We start from the raw sequence: 19,861 nt of genomic DNA on the forward strand, positions 1-19,861 counted from the left end.
CTCGATTCCTGACTTTTTGCGAAGATACTGTGGCCTCACGCTCGCTTTTATGCACGAACACAACTGCGAAGACGCTACGTACACGTACATCCCGAAATCTTCTTCCCATGAGGTTTTACGGGGAAAATGTGCGAGCTGCAAAAAGTTTGGGCGTGTGTGCGAGCGACAGAGCCGAAATGCGAGTCTGAGCAATAGCTCTTAGATTCGATAAAATTTAATGCTCTTTGATGATCGTAAAGTGCGCCCGAAAGTCGTCGTCCCCGGTATACATATTCTCGTTAAGACGCTGCGAGCTCTCGCTAAAATTTCCTGCTTTCATTTTAAATGTTTTAGATGCTGTTTCCACAATATTACATACACTAAAATATGTGTGCTGCGCGTTCATTGTGTTTGCGCAAAGCGTGCCTGTGGGGTCGGCGGATTAACGCAGGCAGATAAAAGGGCGCAGGCGTCGGATTTACTTTTATTACCTCATTAATGTAACACTTTTTATGACGAGTTCTAGGCCAAGCTCGAATAATCTCTCATAAATCTGCGCAGTTTTGGCAATTTTCCGTGTATTACCCTACCTAAAGATAGCAACTGGAGAGAAAAACCTACTCAAATCAACTTTGCGTAAGTATAAATTTTCATGAACCCCCAAGAACTGATTTATAAAGCTTTGTCGAGAAAAAAAGTTACTCGATGCGGCGCATCGATCAATTATTCAAACACTTTAAGTGATTATCTTTCTACGTACTCGCGTATCGATCCAAAATCAATATGAATACCTAGAGCCCTTCCCTTTTCTTTTACTTCTAGAGGTTTGAATTCATCGTTTTGATGATCAAGTACACGTGTCACACGCCAACACGTGATTCTTTGTTTTCTGGTAATTTCCTCTCGAGGGTGCATCATGATTTCGATTACACAGACTTTTTTACCCTATAAGCGATGTTCTCTATGCTGAATTTCAGAGAGCCCGGAGCAATATTCCTCGGATATCTTGGTGATATTTCTTTGCCAATGTGACCCTCTATTTCGTGTCCCCCAGCTTGGCTGTTGGTGCACAAACTTCTTAAATTCATTCATTTCCAAAATCAGACTTCATGCTTAAAATTAGAAATAAATTGATGGCAGACGAGGAAAATTCTGTTCTACGCCAATTTCCTTCACAGATTTCATCGTCAAAGTTTTAACTATAAATGTGAATGATGAGTAATAAAGTGCTAAAAAATGCAGAGGTTTACTTCGAGTACTTATTCACATCTGGACTTGGAATTTCATGAATTTACGTGTCTTGGAGGTAAAAGTACTTGAACATTTTCTTTGTCATGTCGGTACGATGAAACAGATAAAAGTACGTTTGCACGACATCGAGTGCTTTTTTCAGTCCATTCCACTCGTTTTCGAAGTACGCAGATATTTTTCGTGGACCATTGCAAAATAAGTTACCCCTGAAGACTCGTTACTTCCCTACCTTTTTCTTTTTTCGACAGCTTTCAATGATAAAATATGATGATAGTAGCGATGTTTGAATTTTCACCCTCACCATCAATATACGTGCTTTTTCTTCATGTACGTTTTACTTAGAATAGAATTTTTACATAGATGTAAATTATTGGCTTATGTATTTCAACTGATTTTTCAACAACATCGAAACTGCATCGGAAATATGAATTATCACTGTTCTTAGTTTAAAGTGGATGTTTTTGAATACATGGAAAAAGTGAAAGATTTGGCGTAAAGCCGCAAGCTCGTGAGAAATGGGAGGGTAAAAATGAAAAAATTTCAAGGAAAATCTCCGTCGAGCTTAGTAGAGGAAAACAAAGACAGACGCAAAGAAAGAATCTTCCGGGGGTTAGTATCCGAGTTCGAGGTCGGGGGCGAGGCCGGAGCCGATCGCGTGTGTGTAAGTGAGTGGGATGTATGCGCGCGCTCAGACGTACTCGCGCACACACACGCAGAGAGCGAGAGAGAAAGAGAGCTTACGGCGACTACGCAAGCGTTTCTAGAGCAGACGAATCGATTGCGTGGGTGGTGGCGCTGCAAGACTAGTTAAGTTAGCGGAATTTTTTGTAAATGTTAATATTTTTGATCGGGGGTGGGCTTAAAAAATTTCTCCTTACTTGCGGATTATGTCTCCACCCTTATTTTTACTTGCGGAGGTAGCATTAATTAGTTATAAACAATTAAAAATCAAAAATTTTTTCGCTTCGCTAGATTCACTTTCTGCTATTTCTACGTCCACAGTCGACCTATGGAACTCGTAAAGGTCTTAAAAAATTCCTCCTTACTTGCGGATTCCGAATAATAAAAGAAATGAACGAAAAAATGATTTATATCAAAACGCAATTAAAAATAAAATATGCATGTATTATTCTTCTGACAGGTCGCAGAACGTTTTGCGCGCGCAGCTTCTGACCGTCATGAATGTCAACATCATAACAAATAACCCTCATTGATAATTTATTATTCTATTAATTTGTCACAATCCAAATGATGCAGACTTTCATAATGTGCAATGTGGAATTGATCATTTCCTAGTCATATTTCAAATATTTCAATTTTCAATATGAAAATCATAAATGCTGGCAGAACAAAAGGCTTTACAGCTATATAGACAGTTGCAGTGCATTTGTTATAAAACTAAGAAGAATAAAATGACTTTTGTCTTCGGTTTGGTTGAGAAAGTGTTTTTTGATGATTGCTGTGCCTTTGTTAAAAATGAAAGAAAAATAAGATGACCTTTTTTCAGTTTATTAATTGTGGATAACTGGATAAGGTCCCAGTGACTGCTGAGGCTATTGAATTTTTTCCAAGATAGTAAAAACAAACCATTTATTAGGTGGATGCACGTGATGCAGATTAATGCTATTCGCTTTTATTGATGCAGATGTATTTTAAGAATCGCTGTGCTTGTTACACATGATGAAAAGATAAGAATGTTCTGCATTTTGGATTAATATTTTATTGCAACACAGTGATAAATCAAATCCTAAGACTACCAAAATTAAATCTGCAACCTCAAAGCATTACTTATTATAAAGCTCCAAGCTCTGATAAATAAAGAGTCAGTCATTTTAATCAAGCAAATATTCTAGTCTACCTCCAGCATGAAAACATCTATAAGATCCTCATTGATAAATTAATCATTAGTAAATCAAAATCCATCAAATTTGTACCAAGGATCTCATTTTAATAGGCTGCCGACATCACCAATATCAAGTGACTACCTTTCTTCAATGTCAAACCAATAATTTCCAAATTTCCCAAGTTCTGTTGACATCAATGAGTCGTCAAAATTTTTCAAGACCTCCACTTGCATCTCAAAGCGTATGTTCAGACTTCAATTATTGGGACAACACTTGTCTATTGCCTGTAGACAATACATGCCCTGTTGGCCTTTTTATGCATAAATTATAATCTTGACCAAACTTTATGCACTATTGGTGTTCATTCAAATATTATTTTAGCAGAACATATGTGCAAATCACACAAGTTTTTATTAAAGTGGAATTACAAGTCCAACTGGGAATTATACGCAAAATGCTCAAGCTCAATGAAGACTTCATCTTGAACAAATGCCTAGTCCTGCAAGTTATTCAAGTACTAAAAAAACATCTGCTACATTACCAAAATGGATCATAAAATAACTTATAATTTACTAGATACAAGTTATCGTAGAGGATCAAAGAACAAAAAATGAAATATTTATAAGCAATCAAAAAGGTCTGGTTCCACATCTAGTCACTAAAAAGTTTGTTGTTGAAGATCAAGAAAACTGCTCAACTTAAAAGTCTTTGCTTCAAGATCAAGGAAACTGCTTCACTTAGATTTCTAAGATACTCTGTATATAATATATGCGCATCTGCAGATATGGTCAAACAAGTTGGTATATAATTTTACTGTATTACTCTAAATTCTTTCTTGAATATTAACAAAAGTATTTTTTAGATACAAATTCCTTTTTTATTGAGCTCAATGATTTAAATGGAAGTGGTTCTAGTTCCTGTTTTTTGCAAAACTTTTATCAGTACCTTTATGCAATTCATCACTACAGGCAGAAGATTTCAATGTCTACTTTGCAGACTCACAACTGCAGGTGATCTTCAGTTAATTCCATGAGATTAAATAACGAAGCTTGACCATATTATTCATTTATACTTTTTATAGTGCCTGCTGAATAATTTATGCACTTTGATCACTCTGGGCAAAGAATGGATTGCATCAAATGTCTCAAATTGATGTAAAGAACCAATGAGANAAACTCGTCCAGAAAGGAAAAAAGCAGCATAATTTAATAAAATCTTCAGTAAAAGCTTCACAGGAGTATGAGTTTGGTTCTTCATCTTTTTGATGTTGGCGTATCGTTTTCATTTATAATTTATTCAAAAATGATATTTAAAATTTCTTTGAATGCTGGAGCATCTGATATGGAACTCAAATAAATAATGCTGCAAATATAAAACTGCCTCACACTGTCTTTTGTAAAACAATTTAATGATTACACCCAACATATTATACAATCAATGTGTACGTATATACAATACATTTAGGTCTTTCATTGTTGCATGAGATCCTGAGTTTTTTAACAGCTGAAAGCATTGAGAGAAGTATTCTCTCAATGGTTGTTATTTTATTGAAACAACTAATTATAGTTGATGCCAACGGAAATGAGGGCGGGCAAAAAATGAAAATGAGTTTCACATCAATATTGTGAACATAAGTTTTTCCTGTACCTTTTAAGAAATATTCCTGAAAATAGTTATTTGCTACAGCAAGAACTGATGAGTGTTGGTAAATCTGTACATTAAAACTTGTATCATCCCACAGACGTTGTAAAGCCAGTAAAAAGTATGGATGACTATTAGGATTGGCATATTTGATTATTTCAGTTTCTACCAGTTCCTAAAAACAATCAAGAAATATTTACCAAGTTTTACTTTTCTCTCAAAAAATTTACAGATGAAAAAATTTAAATTTAAATATAAAGAGCCTATATATTCTGGAGTATCTCGTACATGAGGGGGTGGTTTTGAAATGTCAGCCAATCCTGCAGCTGTACTAAGATATTATATTTTCAATTTCAACCCGCATAACTCTTGAAGAATTAACACTTGTTTATTCTCCAACAAATTAATCTGTGGATCCACTTTCTAAAAATGACAATGATTGAAATAAAAGGAGTCAATTAATGATTACAATTGTAGAGATAATTAAACTAAAAATTCCATTAAATTGAATTTTCATCCTCAAAATGTCAATTGTTGGTAGCATATAAGGTAATAGATTAAATGTATGTTTAATTAATGTATGTTAAAATGTATGTTGAACAACTCTTTTAAATTTGAACTTTTTTTTATTGAATCCAAGGACTTGATACAAATATTTTGTAAAAATTAAAGATTATTGAAATGTCTGTACATATAATAATACAATAATTTTTCTAGCCGTTTTGTCGTTACATTTTATTTTTACGGTTTTTTTTAATTGATCATCTTTCAAAATCCATTTTCCGCAGCCTGCAATTCTACACAGAGTGAAAAAATGGAATAAATTTAATTTAAATTTACTGGGTTTTGACTCGACTACACCTGCTAGAACAAAAATTTTTTTATTGTAATTTATTTCTACCGGAAGCTCACTTAAATGCAACGTATTTGATTCTTTAAAATCATTAATATCAACAAAGAAAAAGGAATCAAAATGTGTATTATTCTGTACAGAATATTCACTAGCAAATGATTCTAAATTGTTAATATTTAAAATATCAGAGCTGTGCCTTTTTTCAATTTTTAATAGTAATGGCTTTTTAAAACACTTTCCCAACAATTCTACTATCAATTTATCCATTGAAATTCTACATGATAAAATTCCATTACTATTATGAAACAAATCCAGGCAAATTTTAATTCTTTGTAGATGTAACTCGCTTTCGTTTGCACTTTCCAAGTATTCTATAACTGTCTTCATGAAACAATTTTCAGTTTTACAATTTTCAAACAAATTTTTAAAATAATTGTACTGAGTATATGCAAATGCACATAGTTCAAAAATTGAATCAAAGATGCAGGAAGTATCAAAAGTATAAAAGGTTGAATCATATTTGATGGGGTTGCCCAAGTTGGCATTTTTTAATGTGTTGACTTTTCTCATTTTAGGTCTTTTGTGCCTCTCGTCTAAATCGGAGCATTTCTCTAAATATTTCCCTCTTTGTTTTTCTGGGACTTCTATTATTTCCTTCCTCAAAACTTTATGACAATTTGGTGACAGTAGAGTTTTATTGACCAAGCTACTCATAGCTAAAGTCATGGCCCCTTGTAAAAAATCGTTGATGTATTGTGCTAAAAATGATTGGCACGTCGTCGTATGAATACCTGTTACATGCCTCACATCTGCAAATAAGGCTTCTGATCTTCCCGAAGTTGGAATTTCAATTTTACTTCCAAATTTACTTAACAATAAATTTGTCCATATAGGATATTCCTTTAACAATTCCTTGAAGTTGTGAAGAATTTTTTCACAATGGTATTCATTGTCATTTCCTTCAGAAGTAAGTTTTAATGCATCGCTGCAGTGCAATTCAAATTCAGATAAGATATCACTAGAATCATTATCATCATTGTCAGTTTCTAGAACCAGAATGGCTTCAGTGCAAGTGTCACAGGTACAGTTTTCCTCACACTTTTTTACATCTTGATACTTAATGCATTCTTTTATATTGTTTATAGCCTTAAGAACATATTCAGACTTTCCTGGACTTTGACATACCAGAAAAACATCTTTGACCGTTGAGATAAATTGATCATAGTTCTTCAACTTACTCAAGTATCCTATAATACGTAAATAAAAATCTCTAACAGAGCTATCGTACGAACCGAAACATTTCCACCTTGTTATGGACTTGATCAAATGAGCTATATCTGCCCTGATAAAACATACTGGAACATCATCTCTTTTTTGTTTTATCACATCATAACACCATTGGAGGTAAGTCTTGAATGTGCAATTATTATAGCTCAGACAAAGCGCATTTTGAAGTGCCTTTGACCCATCGGTTACTACTTCTTTGATTGCAGGAGCTCCAGCATGTTTCCATTGATCTATTAAGCACTTCAGAAAATTTGCAGTGTGATACTCAGATATAAATTGGAATAGTGGATAAATGCTTCCTAAAAATATAAAAAATATTGTACTTAATTATAATTTATTACGATTTTATAGATATATTAATAAAAATTTTACCTTCAACGGACGCACTAATCACGTACAGAAATATGTGTCCAGTTGCTTCCGAATTATGGGTGTCAATTTCATTAACAAAACGACCGGCAGCGTCCATTGATACGGACATATTTTCAAAGGAACATATATACTTCCACAATTCTATTTGTTCTTTTGTAAAAAAAACTACGTGGAAAGGAAACTCGCCAAATGTTGAAATTGAATTATTCCAGTCGGGATTCAATTTCATCTTGATGAGTTCATCCATAATATTTTTCCCTGAAGATATGCCCTGGTGTCTGAGTTTAATGCTCGTCCGAGCTTTTCTCAACACTTGAGTCGTAAACACCAGAGGACCTACAACTTCACCAAAGTTGGCAAATGTTTTAGCTAACTTTCTCTGGTGTTTGAGGGGTTTGGTGTGTAGCAGACTTTCCTGATGTTGTCTTCTTAATTCTCCAGACAAATGTCTTTTGCCATGATGCTCGATAGGTTTCGAATTATATGTCATAACATCGACTTCAGGAGTTTCCGCCACAACAGATTTTCTACCTATCAAGAAATTTCCGCATTCGTGACAATTTGCCTCAAAATATGTACGTCCAGTTTCTTTCCGTGACTTGTAGCCAGTTTTAAATGAAAAAGCACACGGAAGACGTTTTTGAAAGTAAAATTTCTCAAAGACTCTGTGGGTCCATCCTTTTATAAATTTTTCATCATTCATAATTTTGCTCCACTCTTCAACACTAAACTGCAGGGTCACATATAACAATTCACATTTCTTGATCACTCTATTATCTTCAACGACGTCATTTACCATATCAAATGTTATATTAGCTGCTTTATAATGATCTAATAATATGCTTTTCAAACCATTCCAGTCATTCTGTACGTATAAGTACAATGTTGATGGACGTAAACAATTATTCAACTTTGCACTAGCCTTTTTCCACATACTGTTAGATTTGGGATACAATTTTCCATTTTCATTAAATACTACACTTGATTTCAAAGCTTCAAAAATGTCATTCACAGATTTAACTGGTACTTTTCCTCTAGTCTAAAAAAAAAAATGTTTCCTTTAGATTGAATATTTCAGGTAAATGATACATATTTATAAGTTCAAAACCAAAGAAAATGTCAAAAACCAGAATAGGTTTTTGACGGTTTAGACTTAAAATGATAAAATGAATTAAACATGTTTAATTTAAACTCACTGGATGATATTCCAATTGAACTTGGTCAAGTGTAGGCATACATTGATCCTCATCATTATAAAATAGTTCTTGATCAACAATTATTTCGTCTTCATCAAAAATCATTTCTTCTTCATCAATAATTACTTCTTCTTGATCAACAATTATTTCTTCTTCATCAAAAATCATTTCTTCTTGATCAATAATCACTTCTTCTTGATCAACAATCATTTCTTCTTGATCAATAATTACTTCTTCTTGAACAATAATTGATTGATCTTGTAGAGTACTATTTTCAATTTCTTGGATATCTCTTTGATCAATTGAATTGGTTTCACCATAATCTTGAAACAAGTATTCATCTTCATCGTCATATCCTCTCTCATAGGTAAGAAAGTCGTAATTGTCTTCATTTTCATTAGGCTCAGGACCAGGCAAAAATTCAAACTGAGCTTGTACTCTTGATATATCTGCTTCTGTCACTTGATCATTGTGCCGAGTTAATGTTACAAGTTGACTAAAAATAGAAAAAAAAAATATATCATTAATACAAAAACACAATTAGTAATTTTAAGTTCGGTATAAAAAATGTGTGACTTTACTAATTGATTTCATTTATCGACCGATATAGGTTTTTCACCTGTCTTCCTCCCAAGAAATTTGTCGAGCAGAATTTTTGAGCCCAAGAATCATTTTCTAGGAATAAAACAAAAACTTTTTAAGTCAATTCATGCTTTTTTCATGATTAATTTTTGATTCGTTACTCACTTTTTAAATTTAAGTAATCTTCAATTTGAAGATTGAAAACTTTCCAGCGATTACCTTGCCTTTGATTGCTGTTGATATCAAAGAAGATGTATGGCAATTCAATATTTGATGCAATTTCTAAATGAGAATTAATTCTCAGTACGTCATCTGCATCTACATCTTCAATGTTAACTTGAAGCAACTCTACAGGAGCACTGCAGTTAAAAGAATTGATTAAAACACTTCAAAAAATTAAAATATTTATAACACATTTTATTCATTGCCATTTACTCACTACTCTACGCCATCATATGAACGTTGCAGCGATTCACATGGTCTTCCTTCTAAAACTTTGCATATACAAAATTTTATCGCCCAAGAATCCTTACCTGTGAAAAAAAAAAATACATAAAATTTAGTTTATTACTTCAATAACACACATAATACACATAACAACCCTTTTATTGAATCATTTGAAAGTATATCGTCCCATTAGATGCTTAGAAACAGTCAATTACAGTGATAATAATCTGACCCTGATTTACATAAGATTTACTCGCATCTAAGCTACGTATTGTAAAATAACATGCAGAAAGCTTTCTTTCTACATTTGTGAAATTCAAAGCTTTCGAATATACATACTTTCAATGGGTTAAAAAAAGGGTGGTTATGTGTGTTTTTGAAACAATTTTTTTTTTCACTCTTATACTGTCTAATACTATAAATATACAATTAAGCCCCCTTTGACCCCTTCATAACTCCAACTTACTCAAGCGCAAATAGTCTGATAGAGAAAGATCCGATACTTTCCACCGCTTTTCGTTAACTTCAAAAAAAATTCTGAAGGTCCTTGCTTGCGCCATTCTTGCAATTTGTCAATAGTCACCACAGATATACAATTGTAACCAGTAATACAACTGGATGATTTGAATTGACAGGCAGGCAATAGTGATTAGCGAGCTGTTCGGGTTCAGCAAACGAACACTATATATTAGTAGCGCCACTTTCCGTGAAATCGGAAAAAAATGATATCTTAATCATTTTCCGCTCGTCGTCCTGTCGACATGAATGAGAATGAGTAAAAATGTATCCATACTACAATATAGATAAAATGTTTAATAAAATGCAAGTTGTTTATTATGCAGTTACTTATTATACTTGGAAATCAAATTTCAAGTTTAAGTTGGCATACATACTCGATTTGAATCGTTTTGTCCAACTCCATTTCGATATCATTAATTACAAAAAACCAGATGGCGTTATACACTATTTATATGACGTTCATATAACTGCCATTGATATACTATGGTGTTGGACTCCATTACTTTTCTACGATCGAGATCGCTGACTTAAATCAATCAAAAATTTTAATTGTTTATGTAAAAATACAAAATGCCAGCAGGACCAAGAGCTGTAAATCACCAGGATAGATTTTTAAAATTAAGCGGCATGGTAGATGATTTTTTCGACGAAGATGGTAATCTTTATGCAGAATCTCAAACAAAATTTGAAAATGGAATTGAATATTCGATATGGGAAAGAGCTGCACAAAAAACGAATTCAAAGAAGAGAAACATTTACACGTACGTAAGTCAAAACCGGGGAGCTGCAGGTGGTTTAGGAGTGTTAAGAAGATTGGAACAGTATAGGGATGAAAAAAAGGAAAAAGCAAAAAAAGAAACTAACCATTCCCCCGAAATGAAAAAACCGAAAATATCACAAGTGAATGTCGAAGCCATTTCAGCCGATTGCCCCGATCCTCTCGATGATAACTATAGCCACTCGAGTGATAATTCTGTCGAAGATGACGAGGATATAAATGACGAAGATGGTGAACAATCTTGCGATGAAAGTATTTTAGAAACAAATATTGTTTATGCGATAAGATCATTGAAGGAAGATATAGCGTACAAACGCTATGTTAGAACTATAGGGTGGTTTGACTTCCATTTAATATATTATGGATCAAATCAAACCCATTATTTTAAAGAAAATTTCAAAGGTATGGACTTTTTAGAATTTAAATTAGTGGATGGCATATTTAAAAGTATCGACATTTTCGGTCATGAAATTGATGTGCAATTGATTTTGATTGTTGGAAAAATTAACGGCCAATATTATTCATGCGCTCAAGCTATTTGCGAGAATCCAATAAAAATTGTCGAATTAATGGTAACGGAATGGTTCAGGGCAGGAACAGCTGCTTTCAACCGAATTATTTTTTGCCCTCCCTCATTTCCGTTGGCATCAACTATAATTAGTTGTTTCAATAAAAGAACACCATTGGGAGAATACTTCTCTCAATGCTTTCAGCTGTTAAAAAACTCAGAATCTCATGCAACAATAAAAAGACCTAAATGTATTGTATACGTACACATTGATTGTATAATATGTTGGGTGAAATCATTAAATTGTTTTACAAAAGACAGTGTGAGGCAGTTTTATATTTTCAGCATTATTTATTTAAGTTCCATATCAGATGCTCAAGCATTCAAAGAAAATTTATATATCATTTTTGAACAAATTATAAATGAAAACGATACGCCAACATCAAAAAAAAATAGAGAAAAATTAAAAGAAGTAATGTATCAAGATAATTACAAACGGGTAGCTGTAGAAATTGAGAAAAAGAAATATTGTTCTTCCTTCCTGTTTAATGAATTTCTGGAAAATATTTCCCTAATTCCAGCAGAAATCGTTGATTATTTTAAAAATCTTAGTGAAGGTTCATTAGAACCATCTGTATCATCCAGAAATAATAACGTTTTTATTGATGAAGAACCAAACTCATACTCCTGTGAAGCTTTTACCGAAGATTTTATTAAATTATGCTGCTTTTTTCCTTTCTGGACGAGTTTTATACACGAGCATACCATAAGAGCAGTTCGACCATCACCTTTGGAGTTAACTCTGAAAAATATAGATTTCTCTGAAAACAAATGGAACATCATAGACTTTTTTAAAAAAAATATTGAACTTATTGAATCTTATTCAACAATAACCGTTTCCAATTCTTCAGATAATGCAGATGAAAATGTTATTGCTGATTCAACTTTTCTTGAAGAGTTATTCTATGTTGAACGTTGGATGGGTTTTGGTAAATCGCACTATAGTGCTTTCAATAACAAAAATTCCAATGGCACCAAAGATTTAATTTCCTGTGAGAAAGTTGCAATAGTTCAATCAAATAAAAATACAATATCCCAGTCCAATAGTGAGCAATTAGAATCAGTAATTACAAAAAAAATTCAAAGTTTATCGATTCTTCAAAATGGTAATTCTCACAATGAGAAAACTGTCAATAGTATTAAATATAAATTCACGAATACATGTGCTTTTGACTCTATTGTAGAAATATTAAATTTTTGTATGTCCAGTAATCAAAATTTCAAATCATTTATAGAAAGACATCAATATAAATCAAAAAGTAAAAGAGATACTAAAAAATATTCATCGTTTGCTTCAACTTTAGTAAATTATAATTCAACAAATGGACTTAGAACAGGGTCAATATACACTTATCGTGCTTACATTCTACAGGGCCAATTTAAGGCTGATCAACATAATACAATTGATTGCCACAGCAATGTTACAGAATTATTTACAGATTTGATGCAAAAATATAATAATATATCTGTAAATTACAATTGTAAAGGATGTGCTTCGCTTACAGTCAAAAACATGATAAAAATTGAAAGCTTACAGATATATGATATTATCAAAAATAATTATGAAACATTACAGCAAGAAGTAGCAAATCAATTTATAAAAGAACAACTCAACTATTGTGATTTCTGCACAACAACAATTGATTCTGATGTAAATTATGACTTCAGCTCTGCGTATTATTTGTGGATAGCTACAGAAGATGGCTACAATCCATCAATTATACCAAAATTAATTAAGACCAAGTTAAATACTGTACCATTACTGCTTCATGTCGAGCAACAGGTATTTCATTTGATGGGCGTAGTGGAACACATACGTTATGAAAAAGATGGTCATTATGTTGCTTATTGCCAAAAAAATGGTATATGGATGAAGATGGATGATAATGCTCACTCATCTGTTCAATTGGACCCAAAAAATTTGCCTGATCTTGAGATTGCAGCTATTTTTTATGCAAACAAAAATCCGTGAGCAATTGTTAGTGAGGGCGTGAGCAATAGTTTTGTAATTTAAAGTAATATATAATAAAAAACTTTCCAATATTTTAAATGGTTATCGTTTAATTTTACCTCAAACCTTATCAACATATTATAACTGTTGCCAAGTGGTGGTAACTTTAAAGATTGTTGGGAACAGAAATCTGCTGATTTTCTATTTATCAGCTATTCTTCTTAATTATATTTACTTTTTTTTCACAATTATGATGATTTTTTACCTCCTTCTAAAGCATCACTGTTTATTAATCTATTAATGTACACTGGCAGTACTTTCAGTCATTTAGAAAGTATGAGCTGTCCAGAACTAGAAGGGGAAGTACGTGGCTTCAAGGCTTCTTTTACGGCCATTGGAGTTGAGTTTACTAATTTGAAAACAACTATAATATAAAAAATTTTTTAATTAATTACACCCATATACTTCACCACATATTTTTAATAGCAAAAACTTATGCCAAACTCAAATTAATGATGTGCAATCTTCTTACTTTATTACAATATATATAAAGTATATATATTCAAATATCATTTGAATATAAAAATTATTGTCTTGTGCTATTTTGTCATCATGTTTTATATCAACAGTTATAGTCTAAAATAAGTTACATTAGAACCCATTGTAAATTTAATTTTTAACAAATTAAACATAAGAAGATAAAATACATGGTCACAATCAATGCTAGTTAATTCCATGTCAGTTGCGTTTGACATGTATGCATGATGTGCATTACAGCATCAAATGCAACAGGTTTCAGAGTATAATAAATTAACTGAACTAAATTTAGAGTATTATTAGACACATCAATGATATAGTATATTATACTAATGATGATATTGCATATTATACTAGTGCAGCTAGTTTTTGGAAACGTATTATTCTGAAACAATTTAAAAGGACATGGTTTAAATATTATCATATAATTCATAAAAATGTGCGCCTGAATTTAGTACTCACTCTACAATAATTTTTATTGCCATAATCTCATTGGTTCTTTACATCAATTTGAGACATTTGATGCAATCCATTCTTTGCCCAGAGTGATCAAAGTGCATAAATTATTCAGCAGGCACTATAAAAAGTATAAATGAATAATATGGTCAAGCTTCGTTATTTAATCTCATGGAATTAACTGAAGATCACCTGCAGTTGTGAGTCTGCAAAGTAGACATTGAAATCTTCTGCCTGTAGTGATGAATTGCATAAAGGTACTGATAAAAGTTTTGCAAAAAACAGGAACTAGAACCACTTCCATTTAAATCATTGAGCTCAATAAAAAAGGAATTTGTATCTAAAAAATACTTTTGTTAATATTCAAGAAAGAATTTAGAGTAATACAGTAAAATTATATACCAACTTGTTTGACCATATCTGCAGATGCGCATATATTATATACAGAGTATCTTAGAAATCTAAGTGAAGCAGTTTCCTTGATCTTGAAGCAAAGACTTTTAAGTTGAGCAGTTTTCTTGATCTTCAACAACAAACTTTTTAGTGACTAGATGTGGAACCAGACCTTTTTGATTGCTTATAAATATTTCATTTTTTGTTCTTTGATCCTCTACGATAACTTGTATCTAGTAAATTATAAGTTATTTTATGATCCATTTTGGTAATGTAGCAGATGTTTTTTTAGTACTTGAATAACTTGCAGGACTAGGCATTTGTTCAAGATGAAGTCTTCATTGAGCTTGAGCATTTTGCGTATAATTCCCAGTTGGACTTGTAATTCCACTTTAATAAAAACTTTTTTGATTTGCACATATGTTCTGCTAAAATAATATTTGAATGAACACCAATAGTGCATAAAGTTTGGTCAAGATTATAATTTATGCATAAAAAGGCCAACAGGGCATGTATTGTCTACAGGCAATAGACAAGTGTTGTCCCAATAATTGAAGTCTGAACATACGCTTTGAGATGCAAGTGGAGGTCTTGAAAAATTTTGACGACTCATTGATGTCAACAGAACTTGGGAAATTTGGAAATTATTGGTTTGACATTGAAGAAAGGTAGTCACTTGATATTGGTGATGTCGGCAGCCTATTAAAATGAGATCCTTGGTACAAATTTGATGGATTTTGATTTACTAATGATTAATTTATCGATGAGGATCTTATAGATGTTTTCATGCTGGAGGTAGACTACTAGAAGATTTGCTTGATCGAAATGACTGACTCTTTATTTATCAGAGCTTGGAGCTTGGTAATAAGTATTGCTTTGAGGTTGCAGATTTAATTTTGGTAGTCTTAGGATTTGATTTATCACTGTGTTGCAATAAAATATTAATCCAAAATGCAGAACATTCTCATCCTTTCATCATGTGTAACAGCACAGTGATTCTTAAAATACATCTGCATCAATAAAAGCGAATCACATCAATCTGCATCACGTTTATCCACCTAATAAATGGTTTGTTTTTACTGTCTTGGAAAAAATTCAATAGCCTTAGCAGTCACTGGGACCTGATCCAGTTATCCACAATTAATAAACTGAAAAAAGGTCATCTTATTTATCTTTTATTTTCAACAAAGGCACAGTAATCATCAAAAAACACTTTCTTAACCAAACAGAAGACAAAAGTCATTTGATTCTATTTAGTTTTATAACAAATGCACTGCAACTGTCCATATAGCTGTAAAGCCTTTTGAAATGATCAATTCTACATTGCATATTATGAAAGTCTGCGATTTCGAACTTAATGACGTTCAACACCATGGTATATCAATGACAGTTATATATAGACATACAAATACAGTGTACAAATGTAGTGTATAACGCCATCTGGTTTTTGGTTATAATCAGCATGTATGCCAACTTAAACATAAAATTTGATTTTCAAGTATATTATCTGCATAATAAACAACTTGCATTTAGTTTAACAATTTAACAATTAATGTACAATGTGGTATGGATACTTGTTTGCTCATTTTTATAAACTTCGGCAGGACGACGAGCGAAAAATGATAATGATATATTTTTACAACTAATTCAATGGAATTATCTATACAATATTTTTTTCGATATCAAAGAAAGTGGCGCTACTGATACATAGTGTCGATTAACTTAACCAGAACGATTCGCTATTTAGATATCACTCTTTCCTGTTGTGTGACAGACGACAATTGTTCGTGATTACTAATTTTAATTCCATAATTGATAATTAAAATATTGCAAGGATGGCCGACTCAAGGACCTTTATTATGTACTTTAATGTTAACGAGAACAGGTTGAAAGTATCTGACCTTTCTCTTCAAGACTATTTGCGCCTAGGTAAGTTAGCATTTTCAATATCTTTTTTCAATTTTTTCTATTGATATATTTTTGCTCTTGTTTCTCTTGTTGTATTCAGTAATTATTGGCTAAAGGGGGCTGAAATAAATTTATATATCTATTTATACTTTGTCTAGTTACATACTTACAAATACTTAAATTAATTGGTATAAGTATAAAGATTTTCAACGATAAGCATCTAAGCTGCCTGTCATAGTGTTCTAATTGAATTTTATGTGGTTTCCTTTTGTTTGATGGAACATTGGCCATCAGCAAAACTTCAAGCTAAGCATAAAATCTACTTTTCTTACTTCTACAGACAATTTAACAGAATATTTCATTCATTAATGATTATTTTTGATAATTTTTAATAAAATATTTTGTTAAATTGTCTGTGAAAGTAGGCAAAATTGATCTTATGCTTAGCTTGAAGTTGCGCTGATGGCCAATGATCCATTAAAAAAAAGCAAACCACATACAACTGAATTAGAAACCTACAACAAGCAGCTTGGAGACGACAAATACTTATTGTTGAAGGTCTTTAGACTTATACCAATTAATTTAAGTGTTTGTAAGTATATAACTGGACAAACTATTTTCAAATGAGGTATTGAAAAAGGCTCATTTTCTGAACAAAAAGTTTTTCAGTTTTTCAGCTTAACACTTAAATATAAATATAAAATTATTTAAGCCCCCTTTGAGCCCTTAATATTATAATTAGAAATATAAAATTATTAGAGTCCTCTTTGAGCCCTTAATAGTAATAAGCTAAATGTTATATATTTTTTTTACAGGGAAAGATTCTTGGGCAAATCAATTTTGCATAAGCAAAATTTTAGAAGGCAGACCATTACTATCATTGGAGAGATCCATCGATGGCTTAGAGTAGTAAGTTTCTATAAAAATTGACATATTCGCCATAAAAATCTAATAAATATCTCAATTTTTCTTAATCCTTTTTTTTTTATTTTTCCAACTGCAGTGCTTCTATTGAGTTAGAGAATGTGGAGCATGTCGATGCCAATGCTGCTCTACAGATCCATGGCAACATCGAGAATGCACCTGTCTCAGAGACTAGAAAAATATTCTTCGACGTCAACAATAATCGATGGGAGGTGTTTGATCTGGCTACTCCGGATTATTTACATTTAAAAAGTAAGTAAAAAATATAGATCTTTCACATCAAAAACATTATTATTGAAATATTGAAATAATTATTAAATTATTGTAACTTTTTGTTAACAGATAATGATTACTGGGCACAGAAGTACTGCTCGACACGTTTCTTGGGTGGAGGAGAGGTAAAATACCTCTATCGCTCTTTGGATGACGTGAAATAGTAAGTATTCATTTATATCCGACTATTTTTATTTTACATATAATTTATATAATTTTTTTATGTTCAATTTCTAGTGATCGCGTGGCATTGATTAGGAACAATCAAGTACCTTATTTAAATATACATGCTCAGGTACGATCAATTCCTGATCACTTATTTCAGCATGTTGTTGCAGATGAGTTTTACGCAGATGAAGAATGACTTACAGAAAAATATTTTTTATAATTTGTTATCAAAGGCTAATAAAAGGGGCCTAGATATTTTTAATTTGTCTACACTTATAATATTAGGCTTTAGAAGGGAAACATTTTTTTTTGGGTGACAGGCTTAACAGCCTTTTATCATAAAACGATGACAGGCTTATCAGCCTTTTATGATAAAAGGCTGTTAAGCCTGTCATCCAAAAGAAGATTTTATTCATTTTTAAAGCCTTATACTGTAAGTAGACAAATTAAAAACATTTAAGCCTCCGTTTAGACCTCGAATGCAATACAAAAACTGTCAAATTTCAAATAGTTGTTCAACTTTCATGAATAAATGTGTAATACGTGCTCCTGAAATAAAGTAATAAAATTTGAGGTTTAATTGTATAAATAAATTTTTTTCCGTATTACCCCAATAATGCCTATGTCATGATTTCTGTGCAACTTTGAAAAAAATAACACTACTCCTAATGGATGACAATAAGCATCTTCATAGACATTTTTACAATCTTTTCTAGTAGGAGCACAACACCATTTGTTAGCTCCGTTTTTCATCCTTTATGCTAATAGTTGCAAAAATGCATTTTGTTTTAAAGCACTATGTACAGGTATTAATTTTTTGACACATACAATAGCTGTGAAACGGTTTGTTGGCTTCCAAATTGCTTTGCAAAATATTTGGATGAGCCTATGCCTCTCTTTTAGGAACTTTTGAGAAATATTTCCTCCTCTCAGATATAATGCATCTGTAAAATGCAAAGCATATGAAGTTGGTCCATTGTCGTCCGACCCAACTGATGCCGATTCTTCTATATTATATGCACATGGCACGCAAAATCAATCATTCGGATTTCAACAAATTAATTAGAATAATAAATTATCAATGAGGGTTATTTGTTATGATGTTGACATTCATGACGGTCAGAAGCTGCGCGCGCAAAACGTTCTGCGACCTGTCAGAAGAATAATACATGCATATTTTATTTTTAATTGCGTTTTGATATAAATCATTTTTTCGTTCATTTCTTTTATTATTCGGAATCCGCAAGTAAGGAGGAATTTTTTAAGACCTTTACGAGTTCCATAGGTCGACTGTGGACGTAGAAATAGCAGAAAGTGAATCTAGCGAAGCGAAAAAATTTTTGATTTTTAATTGTTTATAACTAATTAATGCTACCTCCGCAAGTAAAAATAAGGGTGGAGACATAATCCGCAAGTAAGGAGAAATTTTTTAAGCCCACCCCCGATCAAAAATATTAACATTTATAAAAAATTCCGCTAACTTAACTAGTCTGACGCCGGCAGCACCAACAAGAGGATGATGCTCGCGCGCGCCGAGTCCACGCCGATCTCGTCTTCTTCTAATCATTATTATTATTACGACGACTCGGCGTTGGAGATGCGACGGAGGCGGCGGCCGCTCACGGTCACGGGTTCGTTCCCGATCGCGTCCAATTGGGAGGAGGACGCCGACGAGAGGCTACGCAGACGACGCCGAAGAAACACCAGTTGCCCGGAGAGTAGAGAGTTTTACAAGTACTACAACGAGGAGCGCACCGACGCCGTGCTCAAGTCCGACGACGAGACGGCCTCACTGGAGACGGTCATCGACCTCGTCGATCGGCGTCCACGCGGCAGCGGTAACAGATTATTATACGGAAGAGCAGCGACAACGACAACGCACAATCGGCAAGACTACTACAGTAACGACTGCGCCGAGTGTCGCCAAGAGATGC

General features: G+C 32.7%; 2 protein-coding genes and 1 long non-coding RNA gene across 4 annotated transcripts; 2 read left to right on the forward strand and 1 right to left on the reverse strand.

Moving 5' to 3' along the window:
* The first annotated feature begins 10,529 nt into the window (after window positions 1–10,529).
* Window positions 10,530–13,289, forward strand: LOC106651489. Its single transcript, XM_023459086.1, has 3 exons — window positions 10,530–11,508; window positions 12,169–12,380; window positions 12,894–13,289. The coding sequence occupies exons 1-3, from the start codon at window positions 10,542–10,544 to the stop codon at window positions 13,287–13,289; spliced, it is 1,575 nt and encodes a 524-aa protein (XP_023314854.1). The 5' UTR covers window positions 10,530–10,541.
* A 107-nt stretch (window positions 13,290–13,396) lies between these two features.
* On the reverse strand, window positions 13,397–15,050 carry LOC106651524. 2 transcript variants are annotated; one of them, XR_002763462.1, is made up of 4 exons: window positions 14,668–15,050; window positions 14,454–14,601; window positions 14,268–14,382; window positions 13,397–14,190 (listed from the first exon to the last, which is right to left on the reverse strand). It is a non-coding gene; the product is annotated as an uncharacterized LOC106651524 (long non-coding RNA). The 2 variants fall into 2 exon arrangements; XR_001339348.2 differs by having other exon boundaries at window positions 14,664–15,050.
* An 884-nt stretch (window positions 15,051–15,934) lies between these two features.
* On the forward strand, window positions 15,935–18,228 carry LOC106654314. The gene is made up of 5 exons (XM_014374110.2): window positions 15,935–16,583; window positions 17,378–17,471; window positions 17,566–17,738; window positions 17,829–17,922; window positions 17,997–18,228. Exons 1-5 carry the CDS (start codon window positions 16,490–16,492, stop codon window positions 18,121–18,123), a joined length of 582 nt encoding a protein of 193 aa, XP_014229596.1. The 5' UTR covers window positions 15,935–16,489; the 3' UTR covers window positions 18,124–18,228.
* The last annotated feature ends 1,633 nt before the right edge of the window (window positions 18,229–19,861 follow it).

The sequence above is a fragment of the Trichogramma pretiosum genome, unplaced genomic scaffold (genome assembly GCF_000599845.2).
Source record: "Trichogramma pretiosum strain Unisexual culture from Peru unplaced genomic scaffold, Tpre_2.0 scaffold54, whole genome shotgun sequence".
In the NCBI taxonomy this organism is placed as follows: domain Eukaryota; kingdom Metazoa; phylum Arthropoda; class Insecta; order Hymenoptera; family Trichogrammatidae; genus Trichogramma; species Trichogramma pretiosum.

What these genes read in the sequence shown, in the direction of transcription:
- LOC106651489 (XM_023459086.1), top strand. Translation starts at nt 10,542, where the DNA reads ATGCCAGCAGGACCAAGAGCTGTAAATCACCAGGATAGATTTTTAAAA. An exon ending in AACAATAAAAAGACCTAAAT is followed by an intron (nt 11,509 to 12,168) that starts GTATTGTATACG and finishes CCAATTCTTCAG; the next exon opens with ATAATGCAGATGAAAATGTT. An exon ending in ATAGTGAGCAATTAGAATCA is followed by an intron (nt 12,381 to 12,893) that starts GTAATTACAAAA and finishes GAAACATTACAG; the next exon opens with CAAGAAGTAGCAAATCAATT.
- LOC106654314 (XM_014374110.2), top strand. Translation starts at nt 16,490, where the DNA reads ATGGCCGACTCAAGGACCTTTATTATGTACTTTAATGTTAACGAGAAC. An exon ending in TCAAGACTATTTGCGCCTAG is followed by an intron (nt 16,584 to 17,377) that starts GTAAGTTAGCAT and finishes TTTTTTTTACAG; the next exon opens with GGAAAGATTCTTGGGCAAAT. An exon ending in TCCATCGATGGCTTAGAGTA is followed by an intron (nt 17,472 to 17,565) that starts GTAAGTTTCTAT and finishes TTCCAACTGCAG; the next exon opens with TGCTTCTATTGAGTTAGAGA.